Here is a 24,453-nt window from a genome sequence, read left to right on the forward strand (position 1 = left end):
TAATGTTGTTCTCTGGGATGAAAAAAGCCCTAAGACTGAAATCCAGTAGTTATTTTTATTCAACTTTGTTTTAGGATAACACACATTAATTTCATTACGAAATGTGCACACTGTTCATTAAAATCTAAGGGCTTTGAACCAAGTCCCATTTACAGTGGGAGATCTGCCTGAGTAAAAAGCACAGGACATGGCTCTCTGGTTAAAAAAATTAAGCCTCTCTAGTTAAATTTTTACAGTAATAAATATTTTAGTATGGAGTCAGATTTATTCTCATCTGAGTACCTGCTGCTGTCTCAAAGGCCTGTTACTATGAATGATTTGTAACAATGAAGGCAGGCTAGCACAACACACATCCATTATTACAACCTCAAATAGATTAGATTCTTCAACCTGATCAAACTGAGAAATTTGACTTGCAGTTTGTACAAAGACTTAATAGTTCAGCATTTGTAAAGGGTGAAATACTCCTCCCTACAACAGCCACAATTTGCATTATACATATTGCACTTTTTGGGATATACTGGATTTCAATTTCTACTTACAACCTATAGGTACTGACTAAGAGCATCTCCTTAAATTTCAGATGAGGAATGCAAAACTATCACTCTTTGTTTAAGGAGTTTTTTTTTCTTTCAGGAATTTACTAAAGAAGTGCATTTTCCTTGTATGACATTTACTAGCATTTAGAATATATACCTGGTAAATCAGGATTTCAAATCCAACATTTCAAGCCACCTCTTGTGGTCAAACTAGAATTGGGACAAGATCCAGTTACTCACCCAGCTTCATGTTAACACAGTTTCTTTAACTCTTCACCATTTTTTAACAACAAAAGTGTTGAATATGTCCATACTGAAGGTAATCATGTTTTTTCTAGCTTTATCCAGGCTTCTGACTTGTTTGGAGAATGAGAAGTGGTGCTAAATGTGTTTGTGCCACAATTCAAATGGGTGTGTATTTATGGAAAAGTTTTCAATATGCTTGACAGAAACATTCTTCAAGTTCTTTCTGAAAAGACATTATTGAAACCTTCTGTTCATGTCGTCCATACAAGAAAAGATCTCATCATGTCTTAATCCAAAGTGGTCCACAATAAGTTTCTTTGGAATGACTTAAGACTGGCTGTAGCTAGAATTCTGACTTCCATTTGGACCCTGGTCACCTTCACTGTTTGAAATAAAACAAATATGGATATATTATACGTTTATTATTTTACTTCTATGAGTTCAGACCATGTAGGCATCTCTGACTGTAACATGTAAGATAGGAGGTTACAGTCTTTATTATGAAAGTTTCCACAACCTTGAAAGCACAGTTTGAAAGTTCCAATATCATAAAAGTTACCATGGACAAGGTCCATCATCCTGCAGGTCTTAAATTCATGCAGAAGCATAACATGAACACAAATAGGAGAGCCTGCCCAAGTGATAAAATGTATGGGGTAAATGGTCTCAGGGAAATTTGCCTCATATTCCTGCAGATTGTAAGCCTTGCTTAAATGATGACTGTGAGGAAAGAAAATGTTCTGGTTTCCAAGTCTTCGTTGCTTTTGTGTTCAGACTTTTACCTACTTATGACAACTGCTTCTTGGATACAGAGCTGTAAGGTTATTTGCATGTTAATGTGCTCCTGTAGTTACTTAAAGCTGAAAGGCACATTTTTTTAAAAAATCAGATATAGAACTTAGCCCACATTGTAAGCTCATACCCAATTCATAACCAGAGTTGCCAGGGGCCAAAGGCTATGTATATCCTAACCAAAATCATAGCAATCTATCCACCAACCCCTTACAGGAAAGCTTGTGCCCATCCAGACTTTGTTACAAGCATACAATGTGCATGGCAGAAAGACACCTGCAAAGCTCTAACAAGATAGCAAATGCACAACATGCCTACACAATGCCAGACCCAGTCATCAGTCATCCAAAATCAGTTTAATTACTATTTTCAAGCACAGCTAATATCACACCACCTGACATATTGACTGCAGTTGTTATAGTCCCTGAAGATTCAGATGGAGGTTAACTCATTTACATTAGGCAATTTCACAAAATAAGAGCAGGAAATTGTGTAATTGACAAACTGGGGGCTATCACAAAGTATTAGTATCAGTCAGGAATGCACTGTCTTCTCTGGAATATTGGTAAAATGATTGTTTACATTTGGGAGACATCATTCAGATTTTCTTTTAAAAAATTACTAGCACACACAACAAGTAAAACTGTTTGGACACCTACCTGTTTGGAGGTGGTTTGGGTTTAGGCATCTTACTTAGAATAGTAGCCATTTCTTTCCTTTCATCAAAGTTTTTCCATTGTTCATACAGTTTCAAGATAACCCTGATTATTTCTAAAATCTAAACAAAAATATGTATAGATGACAAAACTTCGTAGGCATATTTCTATGTGTGTCTGCAAGAGCATACATTTCATATAAGAGGAACAGGTCTGAGAATATGAGGTCTTCTATGCTTACTAGAATTTTATTTGTTTTATCATGTTTATTTAGCATAACCACATTTAATATTTTACCTTTTGGGGAAAAGGTCAAACTCTGAGTTTACCTTAAAACATTTAACAGCTTAATCAACTGGTACTTGGGTTTTTGATTTTTTTAAGAAAAAGAAGCTTCAGTTTTGGGATTTGTTACTGGAAATAAATATAAATGTTCACCTCAAGATCATAATAGAGCTAATACCCAAGGATCCTAGCACACTGGATAGAAAAAGACGGTGCATGGCACTACTCTCCACTAGGAAGTTCATACACTTTCTCTTCAGAAGCTCAGCATGCCTGCACCTCAATCAGCTAGGGCCCTCGACACAAACAGATGCAAGTTTCCATGCACCTATATGCCTAGCTGGATGGAGACAGAGTGCCAAGTACAGAATTCGCCAGCAAAATTTAACACTCAGGACTGCATATGCATAGGCCTTTCTGGAAAAGCTGAGATTCTGCTGACAGGGAAGAAGTGGAGTATTGCTGTCTAGTTCTCTTACCCACCAAGCTGCTGATGGGATATTTTTTTAGAGAAAAAAGGTTACATATACACTCTGAAGCCCTGGCCTACAGGAGATTTGAGCACTAGGAAATTAGTTCAATGCTCAGTAATCTCAAGATTGAATAAAACAGGATGTCTTACTTTCTGACACAGTCTTCCTTTGGTTTACATCAACCAGATTACAAGCCACACAGAGGTTTGGTGATAACCACCTGCACCTTGCATTGTGCCCCCGAAGTGACGGGAAGCTAACTGGGTATCAGGAAGCAATTCCAATGTCTGATCCCAGGTAGCAGCCTCACAGCTCTGAAGCTACCACTTTATCTGTGGCTAGCATACCTAACTCTGTATCTAGGAAATAATAAATCTGTAATAAATCTGTATCTAGGAAATAAAATATATCTACCTTCTCCATATCAACAGAGAGCTCAGCAAACCACTGTCTAGCATCCTTTTGCTGGACAACACAAGCTACATGTAGGCAAGCTGCAAAGTAAACAAATGTTGGATACATAGGATCAGATACAATATTTGCAGGAAAAGGGGTAACAAACTAGTAACGGTAAAGGACATTTCCACAACTTGTTCTCTGTGCTACTGTTTCCCTCTTAAGGGTGGATTTTTTCCATTATGTCACACCATTAGCCCTTCTAAGATGTACATATAACATTTGTGACCTTATTGCTCCATTAGACTCGTAATTGTAGGATTACACCATCAAAAGTATTTAAGTTACTAAAATAAAAAATGAAATTGAGGCTGTGAAATCAACATTTCCATGAAGATGGCTATGGATGGAACTCTACACCAAACCACTACATTCAAATAGCGATAAAGCACTTTTACACATGTTACCTACCTAGAGCTATCATGAAAGGAGGGTACAGCAGACAAAGATCAGTTCTATATGTGTCATTCACTATCCTCCTGCGCAAACAAAAGCAACCAATCAGCATGCTGTCATTCATGGCTCCACATAAGGGAGTTAAGGTAATATGACACAGATACACCAGCTTATTTCTACTTTAAACATTTACATTCTTTATGAAATCAGGGTGTTGAGTATCACTATATATACATTTCATTACTGTATATATTTTACACATCCTTTGCCATTTGAAACACTAATTTCCTTAAAAAATAATAGAGCTGTATTCAGAGACATGGTATGAAATATCTTCCCTGCAGCAAAACCAGGTTAGGGATGGTCTGAGGGCAGATAATGCAGCCACCTTGCCGAGGTTAGGTAGGTCTGATCAATACCTGGATGGGAGACTGCTTGGGAACCCCATATATGCCACCTTGAGTTCCATGATGAAAAGCAGGGCATAAGCATAGTAAATTAAATAAATAAATACAAAATAATAATCAGGATATTTATTTATTTATTTATTTTATTTAATTTATATACCGCCCTAAGCCCAAAGGCTCTCTGGGCGGTGTACAAAAAGATAAAAAACAAGCAATATATAAATACAATAAATACAATAAATCAAGAAAACAAAACAAACAAACAATAAAAGAACCAAACAACACCCAAAAATACAAATAATGATGAAAATACCATTAAAACACACATTAAAATGCCTGGGAGTATAAAAAGGTTTTCACCTGGCGCCGAAAAGATAGTAGCGTCGGCGCCAGGCGCACCTCATCGGAAAGGCTATTCCACAGTTCGGGGGCCACCACAGAAAAGGCCCTGGTTCTAGTCACCACCCTCCGAGCTTCTCGATGGGATGGCACTCGGAGAAGGGCCTTAGATGTTGAGCACAGTGTCCGGGTAGGTTCATATTGGGAGAGGCGGTCCACCAGGTATTGTGGTCCCATGCCATGTAGGGCTTTATAGGTCAAAACCAGCACTTTGAATCTAGCCCGGAAAGAAACAGGAAGCCAGTGCAGATGGGCCAGAACAGGTGTTATATGAGCGGACCTTCTGGTCTGCGTCAGCAATCTGGACGCTGCATTCTGGACTAGTTGTAGTTTCCAAACAGTCTTCAAGGGCAGCCCAACGTAGAGCGCATTGCAGTAGTCCAGTGTAGAAGTTACCAGAGCATGAACAACTGAGGCGAGGTCGTCACTGTCCAGATAGGGACGTAGCTGGGCTACCAGGCGAAGATGGTAGAAAGCATTCCGTGCCACCGAGGCCACCTGGGCCTCAAGTGACAAGGAAGGATCAAAAAGAACCCCCAAGCTACGCACCTGTTCCTTCAAGGGGAGTGTAACCCCATCAAGAACAGGATGAACATCCTCCATCTGGGCAGAGAAGGCACTCACCAACAGCGTCTCGGTCTTGTCTGGATTGAGCTTCAGTCTGTTAGCTCCCATCCAGTCCATTATCGCGGCCAGGCAGCGGTTTAGCACGTTAACAGCCTCACCTGAAGAGGATGAAAAGGAGAAATAGAGCTGCGTGTCATCAGCGTACTGATGGCAACACACACCAAAACTCCTGATGACCGCACCCAGCGGCTTCATGTAGATGTTGAAAAGCATGGGGGACAGTACCGATCCCTGCGGGACTCCACAATGGAGAGTACAGGGCATCGAGCAGTGTTCCCCAAGCACTACCTTCTGGTGGCGACCCACCAAGTAGGAGCGGAGCCACTGCCAAGCAGTACCCCCAACTCCCAACTCCGTGAGTCTTCCCAGAAGGATACCATGGTCGATGGTATCAAAAGCAGCTGAGAGATCAAGGAGAATCAACAGAGTCACACTCCCCCTGTCCCTCTCCCGACAAAGGTCATCATACAGGGCGACCAAGGCTGTTTCGGTGCCAAAACCGGGCCTGAAACCGGATTGAAATGGATCAAGATAATCAGTGTCATCCAAGAGCCCCTGGAGCTGGCCGGCAACCACCCGTTCTAGCACCTTGCCCAGGAACGGAACATTCGCCACAGGTCTATTATTGTTCAGGTTATCTGGGTCCAAAGAGGGTTTCTTCAGGAGCGGTCTCACAACCGCCTCTTTTAGGCAGTCAGGGACCACTCCCTCTCTCAGAGAGGCGTTTATTATCTCCTTGGCCCAGCCAGCAGTTCCGGTCCTGCCAGCTTTCACCAGCCAAGAGGGGCAAGGGTCCAGCACAGATGTGGTCGCCCGCACCAGTCCAAGGATCTTGTCAACATCCTCAAGCTGTACAGACTGAAACTCATCCAATAAACAAGGACAAGACCGTGTTCTGGATGCTTCATTAGATCCCACTGCCATAATATTGGAGTCTAAGTCCCGGCGAATGCATGCAATCTTATCCTGGAAGTGCCTCGCGAACTCATCACAGCGGGCTACAGATGAATCTATGATGTCCCGAGGGCCAGAATGTAAAAGCCCTCGTACAATTTTAAAGAGCTCCGCCGGGCGGGAGAGAGATGCCTTAATTGTGGCAGCAAAATATCTCTTTTTTGCTGCCCTCACTGCTACTACATACCGCTTAGAAGAGGCACTCACCAAGGCATAATTGCATTCGTCAGGAGTTCGCCTCCATCTGCACTCAAGCCTCCTCCTCTCTTGCTTCATCACTCTCAGCTCCACGGTATACCATGGGGCTGCATGAGCTCTACATAGGGGGGGCGCATGGGAGCGATCGTGTCAACCGCCCGGGTCATCTCCGTATTCCACAATCCGACCAGGACTTCGACAGGAGCGCCAGTCTTCTCAGTCGGGAAATCCCCAGAGCCCTTTGGAAACCCTCAGGATCCATTAGTCTCCGGGGGCGGACCAATTTAATAGGTCCCCCACCCTTGCAGAGGGAAAGGGTCGCTGTGAGCCTAAACTTCAGCAAGCGGTGATCTGTCCATGACAATGGGGTAAATGAAAAACCCCCAACCACCAGATCACCATCTCCATGTCCAGTGGCGAAGATCAAATCAAGAGTATGTCCCGACACATGCGTTGGGCCAGTAACAACCTGAGACAGCCCCATGGTTGTCATGGAGGCCATGAAGTCCTGAGCCGCCCCAGATAGAGCAGTCTCGGCATGGATGTTGAAGTCCCCCAGTACCAATAGTCTAGGGGACCGCAGCAATACCTCCGAGACTACCTCTGTCAGCTCAGTTAGGGAATTTGTTGGGCAGCAGGGTGGGCGGTACACCAACAAAATTCCCGGTCTGTCTCTCTGGCCCAGCACAAGGTGGAGACACTCCAAACCAGTCGACACCTGGACAGGGTGCTTGGTGAGTGAGAAAGAACTCCTATAGACCACAGCAACCCCACCTCCCCGTCCTTCGATTCTACCATGATGCTGAACCGTATACCCAGGTGGGCAGAGCTGGGAAAGAGCAACTCCTCCCTGATTGCCCACCCAGGTTTCAGTTATGCACGCCAGGTCGGCCGCCTCCTCCACAATTAAATCATGAACAAGGGAGATCTTATGGTGAACCGACCTGGCGTTTAACAACAGCACATGGAGATCCGAAGGCTGACTGATAGGACAACCAGCAGTCCTGGGGATGTGAGGAGAACCGGAACAGGTCACAGACACTACTTGTCTGGGACGAGATCCCCTTATCTGGCACGTTCTCCTCACAACGCCGTACCTCCCATTACCCGTCACTACGCTAATTGGGGCCCCCGAAAGTCTCCCCGGTCGATGTATAATACTCTCTTCCAGGCACATATTAAAACCAATAAAACACACAATACACACTCACCAAATCACAGTCACCCACACAATGCACATTCACACCAATACACACTAAAATTCACACACAGACACACACACACTGAATCAATCACGCACTACAATAAACATACATATAATACAATCAAACAGTATTAAAATAACTACAAAACTTCCAAATAAAAACTCACATACATCACAACTCAATCATTCACACATAATACACATGCAACCATATTAGTTGCCTCCAGGTGGCAGCAATGAGACAAGATGTTACAATCTCAGAGGCTAAGCTATAATAGCAACAGAGCCGCACTTAAAGGAGCCGCAGCAACAGCAGCAATGATGGCCAGACGACGATGAAACAAACGGATAGAGTCACACAGCATCCCAGAGCAGCAAATGTAGCATTCACGCCCCCAAAGACAGATGACGACCCGCTCCACCTCCGATGACAATGATGGCGAAAATGGCGGAGACAGCGATGGCAAAAGCAACGTCCACACAACCAGCGAGAACAGCGACGGCCGACGCAGCAAGGCGGGAGCAGAATGAGCAGAACGAGCAGGGCAGCGACAGGGCAAAAACCCAAGCGGCAACAGCACCCACGACGACAGCGGCCCAAGAACAGCCGTGCCACAGCGGCCAGAAGCCAGAGGACCAGAGAAGGAGCAGCGACGACGGCGGCAAAGACGCCCCGCAGCAGCCGCAAGCGGCAAAAAACGGCAAGCGGCAACAACGGCAGCACCCAGACCGCTCGAACGCAGCACAACAGCCCGGTCCACGACCCAATGGCAGCAAAGGCAAGGCAACCCAAAGCCGCGGCGCCAACGGTGAAGGCCAGAAAAACGGTAAGCCACGCCGCGCCGCTCTCGACCACACTCAGCCCCCCCGTAACCTTCTACTATGGGTTCAGCTTGGATACAGTATGTCCAAGAAGAGTCTACAAGCATTTGATATCTTGTATGTCAGGTCATATGTAAAACAATCCTATTATGGCAAATAAACTCAACTCTGGTTCCATGCATTTTCCAAGATGTATTAAACTAATGCTAATCCCCAGCCACAAATCTAGTTATCAGTTTGACAAATTAGGGAAAGTTTTATTGCTGTCTAAGATGTGTATGCTCAGTCAGCATGGAATTCAACTCAATTGTTCCGTTTAATCTTTTATTCAAAGGATAAGCACTGTTAAACATTTTCATCTTTATTACCAAGCAAGAGGCAGCAGCATATCTTCTTGGCCCATATCTTGCACATACTGGAGTAGAGGTCGATAAGGATGATATACGATCAAACAGCAATCCTAGAAAGATTAGTTTTAAAAAAGCCGTTTAAAATTAAATACAGTACAAAGCTCATTGTCACTAACAAGAACTCAAAATATCCAACTTCAAATTATTTAGGTGTTTCTTGCCTTCAAGTTCCCTTCAAAATGTCACTATTCCATGACTCTGGAATAGTGGATACAAAACACACTAAGAGACACCTCATAACTACAAGGTACCATTAGGAACGGGTAGGGACCTTTTGGTTGCATTTTGTCAGGGGTAATGTGACAGGGGCCACATGCCAATGGTGAGCAGGACCACTAGAGATGTGAATGCCCGGGATGTGGGAACACAAAAAATCCAGGAAAAATGTGTTTCCCTGTTTTTTCTTTAAAAAAACAGAGGAAACCATATTTTCTTCACTTTTCTCAAGTGGGGGGGGGTTTCTCAGGCCTTCACATCTCTAAGAACCACAGCCAAAAGTGAGTGGAGTTTGCAGAACTGTATAGCACTCGCTCTTTCTCCCTGTGTCACTCCATCTCTTACACAATATGGAAGAGAAAGCAGTTCCCAGATCATTTGACAGAAATCCCTTAGAAGGGTACCTGCACATTTTGCTTCATAACTTTCTTTTTAGGAAAGCTAGAGGCTTACTCTATTTGTTTACATGAAAACTCAGTCTGTGTTCCCTTCTTTGGGGTGACACTCACAGGTGCCCATGGGTGCCATGCATGCAACCCCCAGTGTATACTGTAGCTAACAGCATGCGCATATCCAGCAAAATATTTACGAAATATCAGAACATGGCCTGGGTCCCTTAACATAATTCTGCAGTAAGTATTTATAGTACATCTTACAAACTGAACAATAAAATGTATTCAAATATCTATACACAAAAAATGCTCCGTTTTTAGAAATAAAATCATAATTTTTAACTTTATCAAAGCAAAGCAAGAATTAATAAACTAAACCAAAAAAAGTAATACTTTCTTATGAACTTGTAGTACAATTGGGGAGCGGTGTGGGTAATAGTTGCTGGGCCGAACGGATCCAACCTGCCCCCAGGATTAGCCCCCTAAGTAGAACATGATATAGAGCCTTCCATTTCTGCTTCCATGTCACTACTGACAAAGTCCACAACCCATGAAACACAAGCAGCATATTTTGTATCACCCATGACTGCCACAGCATTTATATCTTGATAAGCAGAAATCCCGATATGGCTTCAGTTATAAACATGGTTAAGCAGGACTCCACAGCATTCCTAGGATTCTGCCTATTAAGTGCATCTCAAGGCTTTCCCATTAATATGGCAAGCTGGAGCACTTTCTCACAAATAAATTTATTTACAGGTAGGTGCCCCAGGTGTTATTTCAACCTACATGCAAGACCACTGATAGGAACAATGACATCCTACAATTTGACATGACATGCTGGAGAGCTCTTCTTCAATAGAGCCGCTTATATGTAAGCTCTAGAATAGGTGTGGGGGACCTTTGGCCCTCCAGATGTTGCTCAACTACAACTCCCATCATCCCTGGCCACTAGCATGCTTGCTGGGGTTGATGAGAGTTGTAGTTCTGCAACATCTGGAAGGCCAAAAGTTCCCCAAACCTGCTCTACAGCTTACTTCTCATTGCAGGAAGCTAGCATCAATTCTTTGGTGTTCATTGTATATGGGGGTTTCAACACGTACAAGAAGCAATTCAAGAACTTACTGGGCCAGTTATCCCTTTAATCTTAAAAAAACCCTCTCTGGTGTAGATACTATCTGAACCTTGAGTGCAGTTTTTCCATTGTTTCTTCAAAATTAAAAACACTCTAGGGCTTTTCAGAAAGACACAATCATCAAATGCATTCAGTCAGTGTGTGAGGAGGGAGGAGGATTCTTCCTGCTAGTCACTCTTCAAACACTGAACATGCATCTATCAGGGACATAGCGGGCATAATCTCACTACTCGCCACCAAATTTGTTTACTGAGAAAGAAAGAGTGCATATATAGTCCTACAGATTTGCACTTCACATGATTTCAGTGTCCCCACATTCTTCGGACTCACGGTACCAAAAAGTAGTATACAGTTGTGCAAAACATTTCCCCCTCAGTTAAATATTTAAAGATCAGTATTATGGATGGTAGCTCGTTTCATCCCATTTCACAAATCAGGTGTATATTTCTGTTATATAGAGTTAAACCAGTTTCCGAATGGAAATTGAGGAGCTTACCATTAATTCTAAGAGATAGAATTCACATTCTAGTATCTGCAAGGATATAAAATAAATTAATCAGATCAAATAAAAAACATCCTCTGGAGGCACGGTAAAATCTATTCCATTGAGCAGAGATATTATAATGGAATTTGGTATCTTGCACACTTTTACAAAAGGCATGGAAGTGCAAAATATTTCTAATGCAATATCTGCCTTGAACATCAGAATGGAAGTTGGTAAGTACATTCAGGATGACATCCTTTCAAGCCAGTGGGGGGGGGGCAATGCCAAATAAGTTGTAATGTAACATCTTAAGCTTCTTGAAAATTATGTTTTACTAGCATGGCTCTTAAGTCCTCTTAAAAACAGCATTAGGCCTACAGTACTGGACAAGCTTCTTCTTCAGCAGCTTACATGATCACAAAGAAACATGTCCAGGACAGAAGGCCACAAAATAAAAATACGATGAGCTGAGGAATTGTAGTTAATACTTTTGATGCATACAACTTTGCATGAAGCTATGGCTGATAGTCATACTTTACCCTACAGCCATCTGATTCCCAAACTGTTAAGATTCAAAATTTGAAAAGCTTAAAAATTCAGACTGACAGACCTTCATTTTGTCATCATTTATACTAAACTCAGTATGTACTAAACTCAAAGATTCACATATGTTCCACACAGAAGCTAAAGTCATTGTTTACACCACAGAAAATTGAACAATTAAAAGCTAGACAGTAAGTTATTCCTTACTGAATGGAAAGCTTGTTTTTCATGACAGCTTGGGTCTAAGAAAGGAAAGAAAGATCTTTCCCCTCAAAAATAATACTCACAGCAGCACTTTAACATACTAATTGATAAGAGCCACACTGACTAATGCTGCAATCCAATACATGCCTACTCAGAAGTAAGCTCCATTGGTTCAATGGGACTTACTTCCAGGTGTGTATTAGACTGCAGCATAACATACTGAGTTGATCCAGACTAGCATTGCAATCCTAACCATGGCTAACTTAGAAGTCCAATTAAATTCAGTGAGGCTTATTCCCAGGTACGTGGGAATAAAGATTGCAGCCAAAATCTGCTGCTCATGATTCACATTGAAGTCAGTGAGAAACGCAGTCATTACAAATTTTTTACACTGACTCCTATGAGATCTAAATGTCTAGATCCAACCCAGTGTCTGTAAGAAAGGAAAATAAATGAATTTTCATTTATAGTAATTTTGCACAACCAATCTAAGCTATGATAAATACACATTAGGAAATAAATTTCACTTTCAAAAAAATAGGTGGAGCTCTCTTGCAAATATATACATTCAAGGTGGTAGTGCCAATTTACTACTTTGAAGTTAATACACTAACATAGGCCATATCCTTGCAGGCACTAGCCTGCTTAAGGACAACAAAGACTTGTTTCCTTACAGCATACTTACATGGTTCATCCTATAAGGAAATTCCTTCGGAAAGGCATACGAAAACCTAGTTTTCACTGCAATTGAGAAAAGACATTTTAAAAACAAAAAAGACAAAACTAAACCAACACATTTATTCTTCTCTGAACTCCATAATCCCAACCATAAGACTGGATGTCAAATGCAGTGTTTTACATTTACAACAAAAAGTGAATTCACTAATAGGCAAAAAAAACCCTTCAGGTTTAACAACATACCTATAGCCCACAGATATTTCTATCAAACTTTAAAAAGCAGGGAAATTGGGCAGCTATAGTGAATCCACCATGGGAACAGGAGACCTGAACTCCTCTCTGAGATACTGGACTGCCCTACACATTTGTCAAATTGCAAACACAATTTCAGTTGGTCTTTCACAGTCCAATCCACTTGCTGTGTAGCTTGGAAGAATTTGGTAACATGTGCCACTGGGCAGAGGGAAAGCTACTTTCCTTCCCAAAAGAAAAACACTGTGAACAGTCTCATTGTTTCTCAAGGTTTCACCCACCTTTTTATTCTACAGTAGGCAGATGTAGTCTCCCACCCACATTTAAACCAAAGCTGTCACTGGCTGAGAGTTGCTAGGAGAGGTCCTATTTCTCTCACAGAGCTACAGTCCCCAGAAGAGGGGCTGACTGTTAAACCACTCTGGCCACTGGAGCTCTGTCAGGGGAATAGGAGTTTCCTCTCAGCACCCTTCACATTCTACATTTCCCAGGATTCTTTGGGGGAAGCCATGACTGTCTAAAGTGAAATCAAGGTCTGGTGTGGGTATGGCCATCTGATTAGCCAAGCCAAACAGCTGCGAGTCTGGCTTTTAGAACACTGACAGTTAGTTCTTACTGAGCATGCCCAACATTATAATAGACTTCTATGTTAAATTTCTTAAATTAATAAAAAATCAGCCAGGCAATTTTTAAGCTTTTAAACTGAAGAAGATGAAGGTCAGAGTATGGGGCAAGGTCAGTAATAGATTTACAGGTACTATGTGAACATGGCTGATTTTTAATTAATTTCAACAAATTATGAGACCACTGACAGAAAAAAGTACAACAGGGGTCTGGATTTTTTTCTCTTGTTTTACCCTTTGAACTCTCGATTCTCTCTGTTGTATGTATCATCATGAAAACCTAGAGGGTTGTTAAGCAAATGTTTCTGAGCTTAGGACTGTAAGTTTTGTAAGTTTTTGTTTTGAAATGTGCTTATGGGAAGCATCAGAATGGCATGGGAGGTATTTTCAATTTAACATTGTGGAATGCAAAAAATCCATGTTGGCTATAGTATACAGCCACTCTTGTGGCTGTATAATACCTGAAAACTACATGCGCTGGAGCATATGGAATTTTGAGATTAGATGACAAAATTTAGCCATAACGAGCAATCTGAAAGAATAAGTGAATGAGGCAGCAATGGGGAAAAATAACACTTTTTATTATTATGTATTTTGAAAATAATGTTGACATGTTTTTTTTATGAAAATGTTTACTAGCCTCTGAAAATGTACTGTTTGTCCAGATTATCTACTGGCATGGAAGCATTCACCTGTTTATGTAAATTAATTTTCCACTATCATGTGTGTACAAACATCTATTTGGGGGAGAGGGGAACCAAAACAAGACAGACCTTAAAGTATCAGGGATACTAAGACTAAAGAAGTTCAATTTTCATCTCTGCTGAGACTGACATCAGTATTCAATCTTATATTCCATTCTCCAGCAGCATTGGTATGGCAAGTAGTACTTAATTTTAGTTATTGCAGCTATTTATATATTGCTCGCTCACTGAAATTTCTTAGTGTACAGCTTCCTGTGGATAAAAGGACATCTTTTTATGAAACTTTAGCATAAAAAGAACATAATTTACACTTACATACAGAAGTAGCAGCAGATATCAACCTTGTATTTGAAACCACACCAAATTCCTAAAGCAAGAAAAAAAAGAAATTAAGTCATGCTGGAAGGGACACAACTCTAGAAGCACACAGTGACAAAAAGGCAAACTGCCTGTCATAATGATGGGTGAAGGAAAATTCTTCTGAGAGAGTTGTGGGCAAATTGAGGGCCCTTTTCATGCCTGGCTAGCAGCACCAGGAGAGTCCAAGGCAAGCCATGCCCAGCTTCACTGCAGCCTATGATGAGCTGGTGGAAATGGAGTCTCCCTGCCCTACTACAGTTACAGCAACACGGCCAATTATGAAAGAGCCCTGTCTGAGAAGGAGGCTACATAGTTTCTTTCCATTCAGTAGGATATCTTTCAGTTGCAATGCAGCTGCCAAAATAGCCTTCACAATCTCATGCGTCTGTAACTACATGGCAAGAAAAACAACCTGCAGGGCAACAACTGGAAGATAGTGTAATCAGGGGACTGAGGCCACTAATTAGCTTGCATGCATGACCAACAAAACAATCATAATTATGAAGGATGGGAGGGGGAACAAAACCCTTGGTGGGAGAAGTACCATGCATTCTGCTAAATCTCAGCATCCATTAGGACTGAGAAGACAAGCCAGCAACTCAGTCAATATGTCACTTAAGAATGGTAATGAATTACTATTCATCATCATGTTGGTGATGTTATTGAATCCTCCAATTTATTATTTTCTTTTTAGGGGTCAGATATCAAATTTATATCAAAACAAAAATTATTTACTTACCTCTACTTTGGATGCCAAAAACACACATGTGGGAGCCATTAGTACTGGATCAATACTTTTTAGGGAGTATCTGAAAAGTTACAGTACACAATTTCAAAGAGGTAGAAGGAACTGTTCACCCACAGCACTGCTTTTTCAGAAAAGTTACCACCATTTAGTCTAAAAGGTTTATATGTAAAAAGACAATAGGCTGTATCCAACAGTGTCACTCAGCTGACAGTAAGGCATTTACCAACAGAACATGGAATCAATTTTTTGCAATTCCCCTTCCTCCTGCAGCCCTGGCTCCTCTAAATCCACTCTGGAGGGTCCCCCTAACCCTCTGCAGTATTTTTGTCTGCGGGGGAAGTGGTAAAAATCACTGAAATTGCTGTCCTCCCTATTCTGCTGCTGGACGTCTTACTGTCAGCTCAACAATACCATTGGATGCAACTCAGTTTATTCATTAACTTACGAATTCCGTCAAACACTACAAGAAAAAGCATTATTTTTGTACTAATATGGTCCTACCTGGCATAGAACCTTTTGAAGTAGACAGTAGCAGTGGCAATAACTTGTTGTCTCAACTTCAGATGTTCTCCTAAAGCCTGGATAACTTAAAAACAAAAACAAAATTGTGTTAGATTTTCAAAGTGCAATTTGCATTTTATCAGAAGTGTTGAAAGTATCTCCCACAGGGCTGTGAAACAATTAATATACCAACATTTCTGTACCATTATTACAATCCATGTTTATTCAAAGCCCCACTGATTTCACTTCTGCATTTACAGATGCGTAGGATAGCAGTCTTAATATGTAAAATGTTGTCAGGTCTAACTGATTCATCCTCTCAGGAGCCCTGCAATACACATTTAATATTTTCCTTTACAGACATAAGAATTCAGACCATGACACAGTGGCTTGGTTCAAATATACATTTCCCAGATTGCTAAACAGTAGTACAAACCATAGGTTAAGATCCTAGTTAGTAAACCAACATCAAACCACAGTTCCCTATTTCAGACATAACTGGAAACTGTAGTTTCAGCTAACTAGGATTGCAGCACCAAGGAAAGGAGGAGTTTGTTGTCCTGGTTTTTTTTCCAGCTGCAAAACTATGATTTAGCAAGTCAGGAAATGTATGGTTGAACTGGATCTGCAATTTCCCCACAATTACCTGATGGATTCAAAGGTGAATAAAGATCAAAGTGGTGCATGCTATCCATTAGGTCAAACTAGTCCAAATTCAGTCAGTTGGCACTTAGCTAAGAAAATGTGCTAAGAACTAGAAGGTCCCTAGTGCAGGGGCCGCCAACCCTTTTGGACTATTTTATTTATTTATTTATTTATTTGATTATTTGATTTATATCCTGCCCTTCTTCCCAGCAGGAGCCCAGGACTAGAGGGCACATTTCAAATTTTGAGTGTGGTGGGGACACCAGTTACAAAATGGCTGCCATGGGGGTGGCATAACACAGAATTAGAGAGTAGTGGTGAAGCTTTTCCCATAACTGTATTTCCATACTAGAAAAGGCTTGACCTGTTGAATTTCTGCCTGCCATCTAGCTGTTAAAGGCAAAAACCCTGTTTTTCCCCTAATGCCAACCCTAAACCAAAGCCTAAGCTGCCATCCTGTACCCACCTACCTGCAAGTAAGCCCCATTAAATACAAACAGACTTACTTCTGAATAGACATGTATACCATTGTACTGTAAGTGAACTATGCAGTGAATTCTTAACGAGTCCCTGGTCTTTTAACTCCTGTAAAACAGGAGACAAGCCTAACCCTCTTTGCAAAGTTTTCACATTTGCCTTTTTTGAGGAGGATGATTCTTTAACATTTACCCACACTTATGTTGGGCTGGTGACCAGTAGGCATTACTGTCTCTAGTAGTTTTCCATGAAGCCTGCAAGTTTGAAGACGTAACTGCGGTTAAGGGGGAGTTATGTCTTTGCTCTGTCTGGGAACGGACTGCCAGGGCCGTTGCTATGGTAGCCATCTGATAGCGACTGGGAAAGTTCTAACAGAGTCTGTGTGTTGTCGTCTTCTGAATTATGCCTCTGAGCTGAGAGGCTGTCTTTTGTGTTTATCTATGGAGAGAGATGTACCAGAAGGGGGGTGACTGAATAATCTCTACATGTATTTACTCTTAAGCCTCTGGCCTTAATGTCTTTCAATAAAGACTCTTAACATGCTCTGAAGAAGTTTCTTGCTCAACTTAACTCCAACGTAATGTATGCTGTTTCACACAACAACGCACACACACCAACAGTGGTAGCAGAGGATGGTTGCGCTGTGGAGCAATGTGAAACTGTGTAATACTATTTGCAGAAAATAACTTCTAGACACTACCTGATCTCAGGTAAACCCAACACAGGAAAGATGCATCCCGACTGCTAGGGAAAAAAGGGCAAACTATGAAGATTACAAGGACTAGGAAAAATGACTGAAGAAGGAAAAGTGCACTAAAACAGAGGGTAAAACAGCAGTTCTTAAGATCCCAGAGATTCCAAGGCTTGTTGGTCAAACAACTCACTTGTCAATCACAGCTCTGACTTCACTCATTGGCTAATAACACTGAAAGGCAGGAGCAGCCTGGCTGGCTCATTTCACAGAAATTGCTTAGAATGGTACCTGCATGTTTTGCTCTAGAACTTACTTTCTAGGAGGGCTAGAAACTTACTTTTTTAAAAAAAAATAAAAGTTCAGATGCTGAGCTACCTGCTGTGGGCACCACTGGCACCCACAGGCAACAGGTTGATGTCACCAGTCTTAGTGGAAATCTTACTCCGGCCACAAGATCATTAGGCAGAATTAAGCAAGCCACTATTCTCTCAGTCTCATCTCCCATTTTGCCATCTGCAATATGGGGGTAATAATTCTGACCTAACTCAACAAGCTGATGTAAGAATTACTAAGAAGCATTTTGAATTCTCGCAAGGGGATATATACAAGCTAAGCATCGTTCATCATCACAGTTATACCACCAACAGTGTATTACATGTAGTATAAAACTTATACAGGGGGCTGGTTCACACATGCAAGTTCATCACTTGATGACTGCAACTTTGTTAAGTTGATGAAAGCAGCAATATTTTAGCTCAGTGATGAGACCAGCTTACAACAGATTTGAGTTAAGGAAGACCAATTTATGCAAATACTCGAAACCTTTACAAAATCATTTGTAAGCAATCTTCATAGAAATCCATTACTTCTTGGATTCATAGATAAGAAAGAATGGTCTAACAGAAGTGCCTAAATTGCAGAATTTGTTCATCCTAATTCTTGCACTTTTCTGATAACCTTAAAGTTTTCCACTGGAAGAAGGAATTTAAACAAAGCCTTCACAAACATAAATCCTGTACATATTTATTTGGAATTAAACTCCACTATTTGCAAATGTATTTCTATGCAAGGGGTTCAGTCACAAGTTCAAATCTGATTTGTTTATCAAAGCCTGCTCTTGCAGACTTTAAACTCTAGTTCTGACCAATACAACAAATTATTAAGACTGCAAATCTGTACCCACTTACCTGGGAGTAAGCTCCTCTGATCTCAATGGAAATTCCTTCTTGAGTAGATATGTGTAGTGTTGTGCTGTTAACCATATGCTTAACTTTCAGAATATAAAAGCCACCAAAATAAAGCATGGATACCTCTCTAGATGATGTGTGTAGAATAGAGTCCTAAGGATTTACCTAATGATCACTTCATTACACAACAACTGGTGCATGTGTTGGAAGTGGGGCAAGAGCAACTCCTGTTTTGTTTGTTTATGTTCCAGAAGGGAGAGAGAGTTAGGGTCCTCCAGATGGATAGGCTTGATTACCTTTACCTGTGATGCTCTGACTGACTTCCTTCCAGCTGTTAGACTGATACGTCTTAAGGGAAGCTTACCTGCCCCTCCTCCTTCTGCCCTTCCTGCTCTTCTCTTCTCGAACTGTCCGGCTTTGTCTCTGCTCTCTCTCTCCTAGCCATGAGGGCAACTCCCAAGCCTGGGTGTTGCGCCTCCAACTTAGTTAGTTAGAACTAGGTATGCCTTTCTATCTACTATGTATTTCTATAAATAAAGTAGCTTTTCTTATTTTACTAAGTCTTAAGTCTCAGTGATCTCAATGCAGGGTAAAAGCCTGCTTTCTCAGGTAAACACACACACACTGGCACACACGCATTTCAGACTGCTGTTACTCTCTGCTTAACTAATTTACACCACAACAGCATGGGTGCTAGGCCACAAGAAATTTTTGCCATTTCAAGGATATCTCATTTTATCAGTACTCACACCACAATGCTGTCCACCATATGACTGCATGAGCATCATGGGTACTTAAAAAATGCATCCATGACATTGATGATGAGCAACAGAATCATATGTTACCACAGGCACAAGTCCAAGCCATAGTTTGGCCTTACACTTCCTGTTTAACATCAGTGTGCTTTCTGTAGAGAGAGAGCTGAATCTGTTAAAGGCAGAGAAGCCTCTTACAAGTTGCAAGACTCCAGAACTGCAGTGGAACATGAGAAGGATTGACTACTGAAGTGAAACACCTATAGGAAAAACAGCCTCAAAGTAAAGGCTGGACAGCCAGTTTCAGATCCCGGCCATCTTTTCAGGATATGCACACATTACATACATAACTCTACAATGTAATTGCCTTTAAACCAGGACCTGTGGGAATGTCGTGTAAAATTAGCATGTAGTAGGGACCCAAAGCTCAATAGTAGAGCATATGCCTTCCATGTACAAAGTCCCAGAAAGAAATGTATGCTTAATGGCAAAAACAACTAACCATCAATAATCTTAAGGATTTAAGCTGAAAGGTAAGACCTTTCCAGAGGGCATGTTCATGGCACTAGGTACCTACTGGAAGTTTCTTCTAAAATTCATTTATAATGAATTTGTGTATATTTTAAGAAAATAACATGAAATCGCTCATAATCAGAACACACACTGTATGCATCGGTGGGCCAAGTTAGAACTGAAACCATTTTTACCATTTGTAAAAAATATCTGCAGCTTCCAATATTCTTCTTCTGTCAAAAATTTTAAGTCCTTTTGGCGTTCCTTCAACAGATCTTGTTTATCCAAAATCCATTGCAAGCTACAAAGAAAGGGGGGAGAAAACAATTTTTCAGAATCAAATAGATTATACCATCCCCTAAACAGATTGGCATCCTATCACAGACAAACAGGAGACAATGCCCTTTCAGTTGCTTGATGTCAAAAGCCACAAACTTTCCTGGTATTCATTCAGAAGTATACTAATTCCCTCAACACCTCCTACATCTGTCAAAAGAGCCAGCAGACGCAAAAGCAGCAGCCCAGCAAGGAAGCCCTGACCTGTATAATGTTTCAGCAGCCATTTCCTCTGAGACCTCCTATGGCCCAGAGATTCAGCTGCTGAGTGGCAACTAAAATATCTAAGAACAAGGGAGAAACTTGTATGCACCTTTGTTCTGCCCCAGTAACTTTTGTCTATTTTATGTTATTTTAAATATATTGCTAGCTGCCTCAACCTCTTTGGTTAGTAAGTGGGGTGCACTATAAATAAATAAATAAATAAAATGCAAAGAATGCATACACCCCTAAGTCCTAAACATTCAATCCAGCCTTCCACCTACAGCACCTGTACAAGAATTATCTCTACTACATTATAGTTTCCAATTATGTGTTTATGTAGTTTTAGGCACTACCCGTTCTGGGTATTTATCATCTTGGGAAACAAGTCTTGGCATTTAGCAGTTAATAAGCCAATAAAGGAATCATATATTTGAGCCACATTTAGCACATTAACACTCAGGCCTTTAGAGGTTCTCTCTGAAATCAGACCCTTACAAATAAACAAGTTTAGAATACAGGTGCTAGTAAATTACACACCCAAGAGGGCAGAAGGAGCTAAACTGACTGCTATAGTAATGAGAATTATCACCAGACAGGTGAATTTTCTTTCCTAGTTTTAGTTTCTAATTTGCATTATCCTGAAAGATACACCTTCATTTTCTATTGGAAATATATGAACTTTCGACTTCCGGGAAGGGTGACTTAGCCTGTGCCTGCTTTTGAGACGGGCTCCTGCCTCAAAAGAAGCTTATTCAGATATATCAGTCAGTTTTTTCTTTTTTTTTGACTGATTAAACTTCTCCCGGGTAGGGAGAAACGAAGAGATTAACCTCAAAGCCTATTTTTGTTGGGACGACCAGATCTCATTAATTTATGGGACGAGGTCCAGCCGACGAAGGTGGGACGGATTTTCAACAGCAAGCTCTATCTGTTAAAGCGAACGTTCATCTTATCTTCTAAGAGAGAACGCACTAACAGGCAAGCACCCTTCTTTCTATATTTTTCTTTTACTTGACTTAAATTGTTGCTGTTTAAAAGAGATTTGCCAGATTGATCGGTTTTTGACATCTCACTGGGGAGCCATAACTTCTCTCTGCTACGCATTAATTAATAGCTTATCTCTGTTTTTGTTGCAAAAAGCTGTCCTGGATTTGCATTCTAAAGATATACACAGAAGAGGGATTTCTATTCCAGATTTTTATTTTGAAAAATATTATACTGTTTTGAGACTACTCTCTTTTTGGTCTATTTTATTTTGACGAATCTGTTTCTTGACGATTGCCATTAATTGTTTCGATCCTGGGAACTGCATTTTGTTTACTTAACTATTGGAGAGATAAGGCTGTCTGCTCTGTTTATACTGTGATGTCACCAAGTTTGGAGTATTAACCCAATTGTTGCTGAAATAAGAAGTGGTTTTCCTATATTTTTCTTTTAAAATGGCAATTAAGAAAGTGGCTGAGAATCTGGAAATAACTATGTTTCAGAAAATAATGGATGAGATTGAGATAATGAAAATTGAACTGAGTAAAATGAAGCAGGAGATTAAAGATATAAGGGTCCCTGTGAGAGAGGTGACCCTGGAAGGGGTCCCTGTGAGAGAGGAGACCCCGGAGATTGGAACAGGGGTCCCTGTGAGAGAGGAGACCCTGGAGACTGGAATAGGGGTCCCTGTGAGAGAGGAGATCCCGGAGATTGGAATAAACGTGGAACAGGAACAAGATTTGGAGTCTATGGACTTTAGAAATAAAACCTATTGTTTGGATCTCAATGTTATCTTTGAAGAAATTAATGAAGATTCTAGAGATAAAGTTATCAATGGCATGGATAATCTTCTGGACTGGAATGATGTGATGGAGCCCAATATAGAGAAAATCTATGGAATTAACTGCAGCCATGTGACAATGGAAAAACTTTTAAGAGATGACCCAGTGTTTTTTGAAAAAAAGAACAGAGATATGATTTTACAGCAGTATTTCAGCAACCTATTCAGAATGGATGGCAAGAAAATATTTGGGATAGAGGCAATTCCCATCAGACTCTTACTATATGACTATGGCTTTGACAGCAAGATTATTATGGAATACTGATAATGGAAGATTGGATATTGAACTTACTGGACTTAACAAGACTACTGAAGATGGAAGATGGAAAATGGAACTAATAGAGATAATAGAACAATGGCTACTGAAATTACTGAACCTAACAGATTCTGATGTGATGGATTAATTGAAATGTTTATTTTGACTATGGTTATGACAATAAGATTATCATAATTAGTAATGAGATGGATTAATCGATATGCTTATCTGGAAAAAAAAAATTGATAGATATATTTCTTAAAGAATTGAAACCTCTCTTTGACTTTTTGTGGAAAGAATAAAGTAATGTTTATGAGATTTGATGATTAAGTAAGATAACTACTGGAGGAAAGTGATTTTATAATATGACTTAAGAGACAGGATTGTTATATATTATAGACTTATAACTGATTTGATCTTTGACAAATGGGAAGTCAATATTTTACTCTTTATTTTTTATTTTTGTTTTTTTTTTCTTTTTTTCTTTTTGTTTAACTATTTTTGATTTTGTTTTTTTGTCTTTGAATGTTTTATGATTTTGTCTTGTATGTTTTATGAAAATCTGAATAAAAAATTATTGAAAAAAAAAGGAAATATATGAACTTTCATTTCACGAGTATTTCTTACAATCTATCACTTATCCCAGGGGCAGCCAACATGGTGCTCATCATCTCTGACCACTGACCATGCTGTCCGGGGCTAAGAGGAGTTGGAACTCAGCAGCATCTTGAGCACACCACATTGGCTACATTCAAGTCACCTACTGAAGATTTTCTAGTCTCATAACAGCACAATGCTTTTTTCACCTTAGACCTCACGGGTGGGGATGGCATAGAATAAGCAAACCCAATACTTGGGGGATACAGCAATTTTCCATTTGTACAAAATATACAGTACAATATGTGGTGCTAAAACATTTTAGAAAGGTGGAGGAAATGATAAATTCAAACAGGCCACATTCCTCTCATAATAATAGCTATCAGAACATCCCATTTTTTATTTTCTAAGTTTAAATAGCTACTATTACCTTCATTGTTGCACAATAAGTTAAAACAGTGTTAAGGTGATACAAGTAGTTCAATTCAATAAAATATATCAATAATATATCAGTTTTTTAGCTACACAACTCTTTGGTGAGGGTTAGCGCCAAGTTCTATTGTACACAACAGGGAGAACACTTTTGATGTCAAAAGCAACTGCCCTACATGAGTTGTCACTTTATTGGTTTCACACTTCTTTTTATAATGTACAGTCTGGGGAATACATCACCTACACACGCAGTACACACTGCCAGGTTCTTTGTTACAGCCAGTAACAGGAAACATCAGTTTTTGTCATAAAGTCATCGAAATATTGTAAGAAGTGTTTCCAATTATATTTTTCTAACAGCCCCAGTCTCCAGGCACACCCGTTCCATCCAGGAAGCTATAGCCCACTACACATAATATTTTAATGCCCAATATCTATATAAGACCTAGCGACCCAATTTGCTACACCCGTCTTTTCACATCCCGCTAACTGCGCCTCCCCCTGCCCTCACGCCCGGTAATCCGCACCGCTTTCACCTCCCACCCCAGAGGCATCCAGACTCGCGAGGGTAACTCACTAATGCGAGCTTTGCCAGAAGTTCCCTGCCATGTAGTGGAGTCGGGGGAAGGGAAGTTTTTTCTTTTCTGCTTGCCCAGGCAAAGAGTACAAACCCCGGTGCCCGGTGCAGCCTTCTCTTACTTCTCCCCCCTTTACAGGAACAGGAACAGCACCAGGAAGGACTCTGTAAAAACGGCTGCTCTCATAGAAGCGCCAACCTCGGCTCCAGTCCTGTGCGCTCTCCCTCTATCGGCCGGTAACTTACGGATG

General features: G+C 40.8%; 1 protein-coding gene across 4 annotated transcripts; it reads right to left on the minus strand.

Moving 5' to 3' along the window:
- Positions 1–41: 41 nt before the first annotated feature.
- On the minus strand, positions 42–24,453 carry CCNC (cyclin C). 4 transcript variants are annotated; one of them, XM_061623422.1, is made up of 12 exons: positions 24,203–24,453; positions 20,170–20,276; positions 15,705–15,789; positions 15,195–15,264; positions 14,411–14,462; positions 12,524–12,579; positions 11,104–11,139; positions 8,823–8,914; positions 3,859–3,926; positions 3,406–3,485; positions 2,237–2,355; positions 42–1,008 (listed from the first exon to the last, which is right to left on the minus strand). In XM_061623422.1, exons 1-12 carry the CDS (start codon positions 24,232–24,234, stop codon positions 921–923), a joined length of 885 nt encoding a protein of 294 aa, XP_061479406.1. In that variant the 5' UTR covers positions 24,235–24,453; the 3' UTR covers positions 42–920. The 4 variants fall into 4 exon arrangements, with proteins under 4 accessions (XP_061479406.1, XP_061479405.1, XP_061479408.1 ...); XM_061623421.1 differs by lacking the exon at positions 24,203–24,453 and adding an exon at positions 23,866–24,102; XM_061623424.1 differs by having other exon boundaries at positions 915–1,167; positions 24,203–24,451.

The sequence above is a fragment of the Rhineura floridana genome, chromosome 4 (assembly GCF_030035675.1).
Source record: "Rhineura floridana isolate rRhiFlo1 chromosome 4, rRhiFlo1.hap2, whole genome shotgun sequence".
Classification (NCBI taxonomy): Eukaryota; Metazoa; Chordata; class Lepidosauria; order Squamata; family Rhineuridae; genus Rhineura; species Rhineura floridana.

What these genes read in the sequence shown, in the direction of transcription:
- CCNC (XM_061623421.1), bottom strand. Translation starts at nt 23,921, where the DNA reads ATGTTTCCTGTTACTGGCTGTAACAAAGAACCTGGCAGTGTGTACTGC. An exon ending in AGTGTGTACTGCGTGTGTAG is followed by an intron (nt 20,277 to 23,865) that starts GTGATGTATTCC and finishes CTTTCTTTGTAG; the next exon opens with CTTGCAATGGATTTTGGATA. An exon ending in TTTTGGCATCCAAAGTAGAG is followed by an intron (nt 14,463 to 15,194) that starts GTAAGTAAATAA and finishes TTCTTGCTTTAG; the next exon opens with GAATTTGGTGTGGTTTCAAA.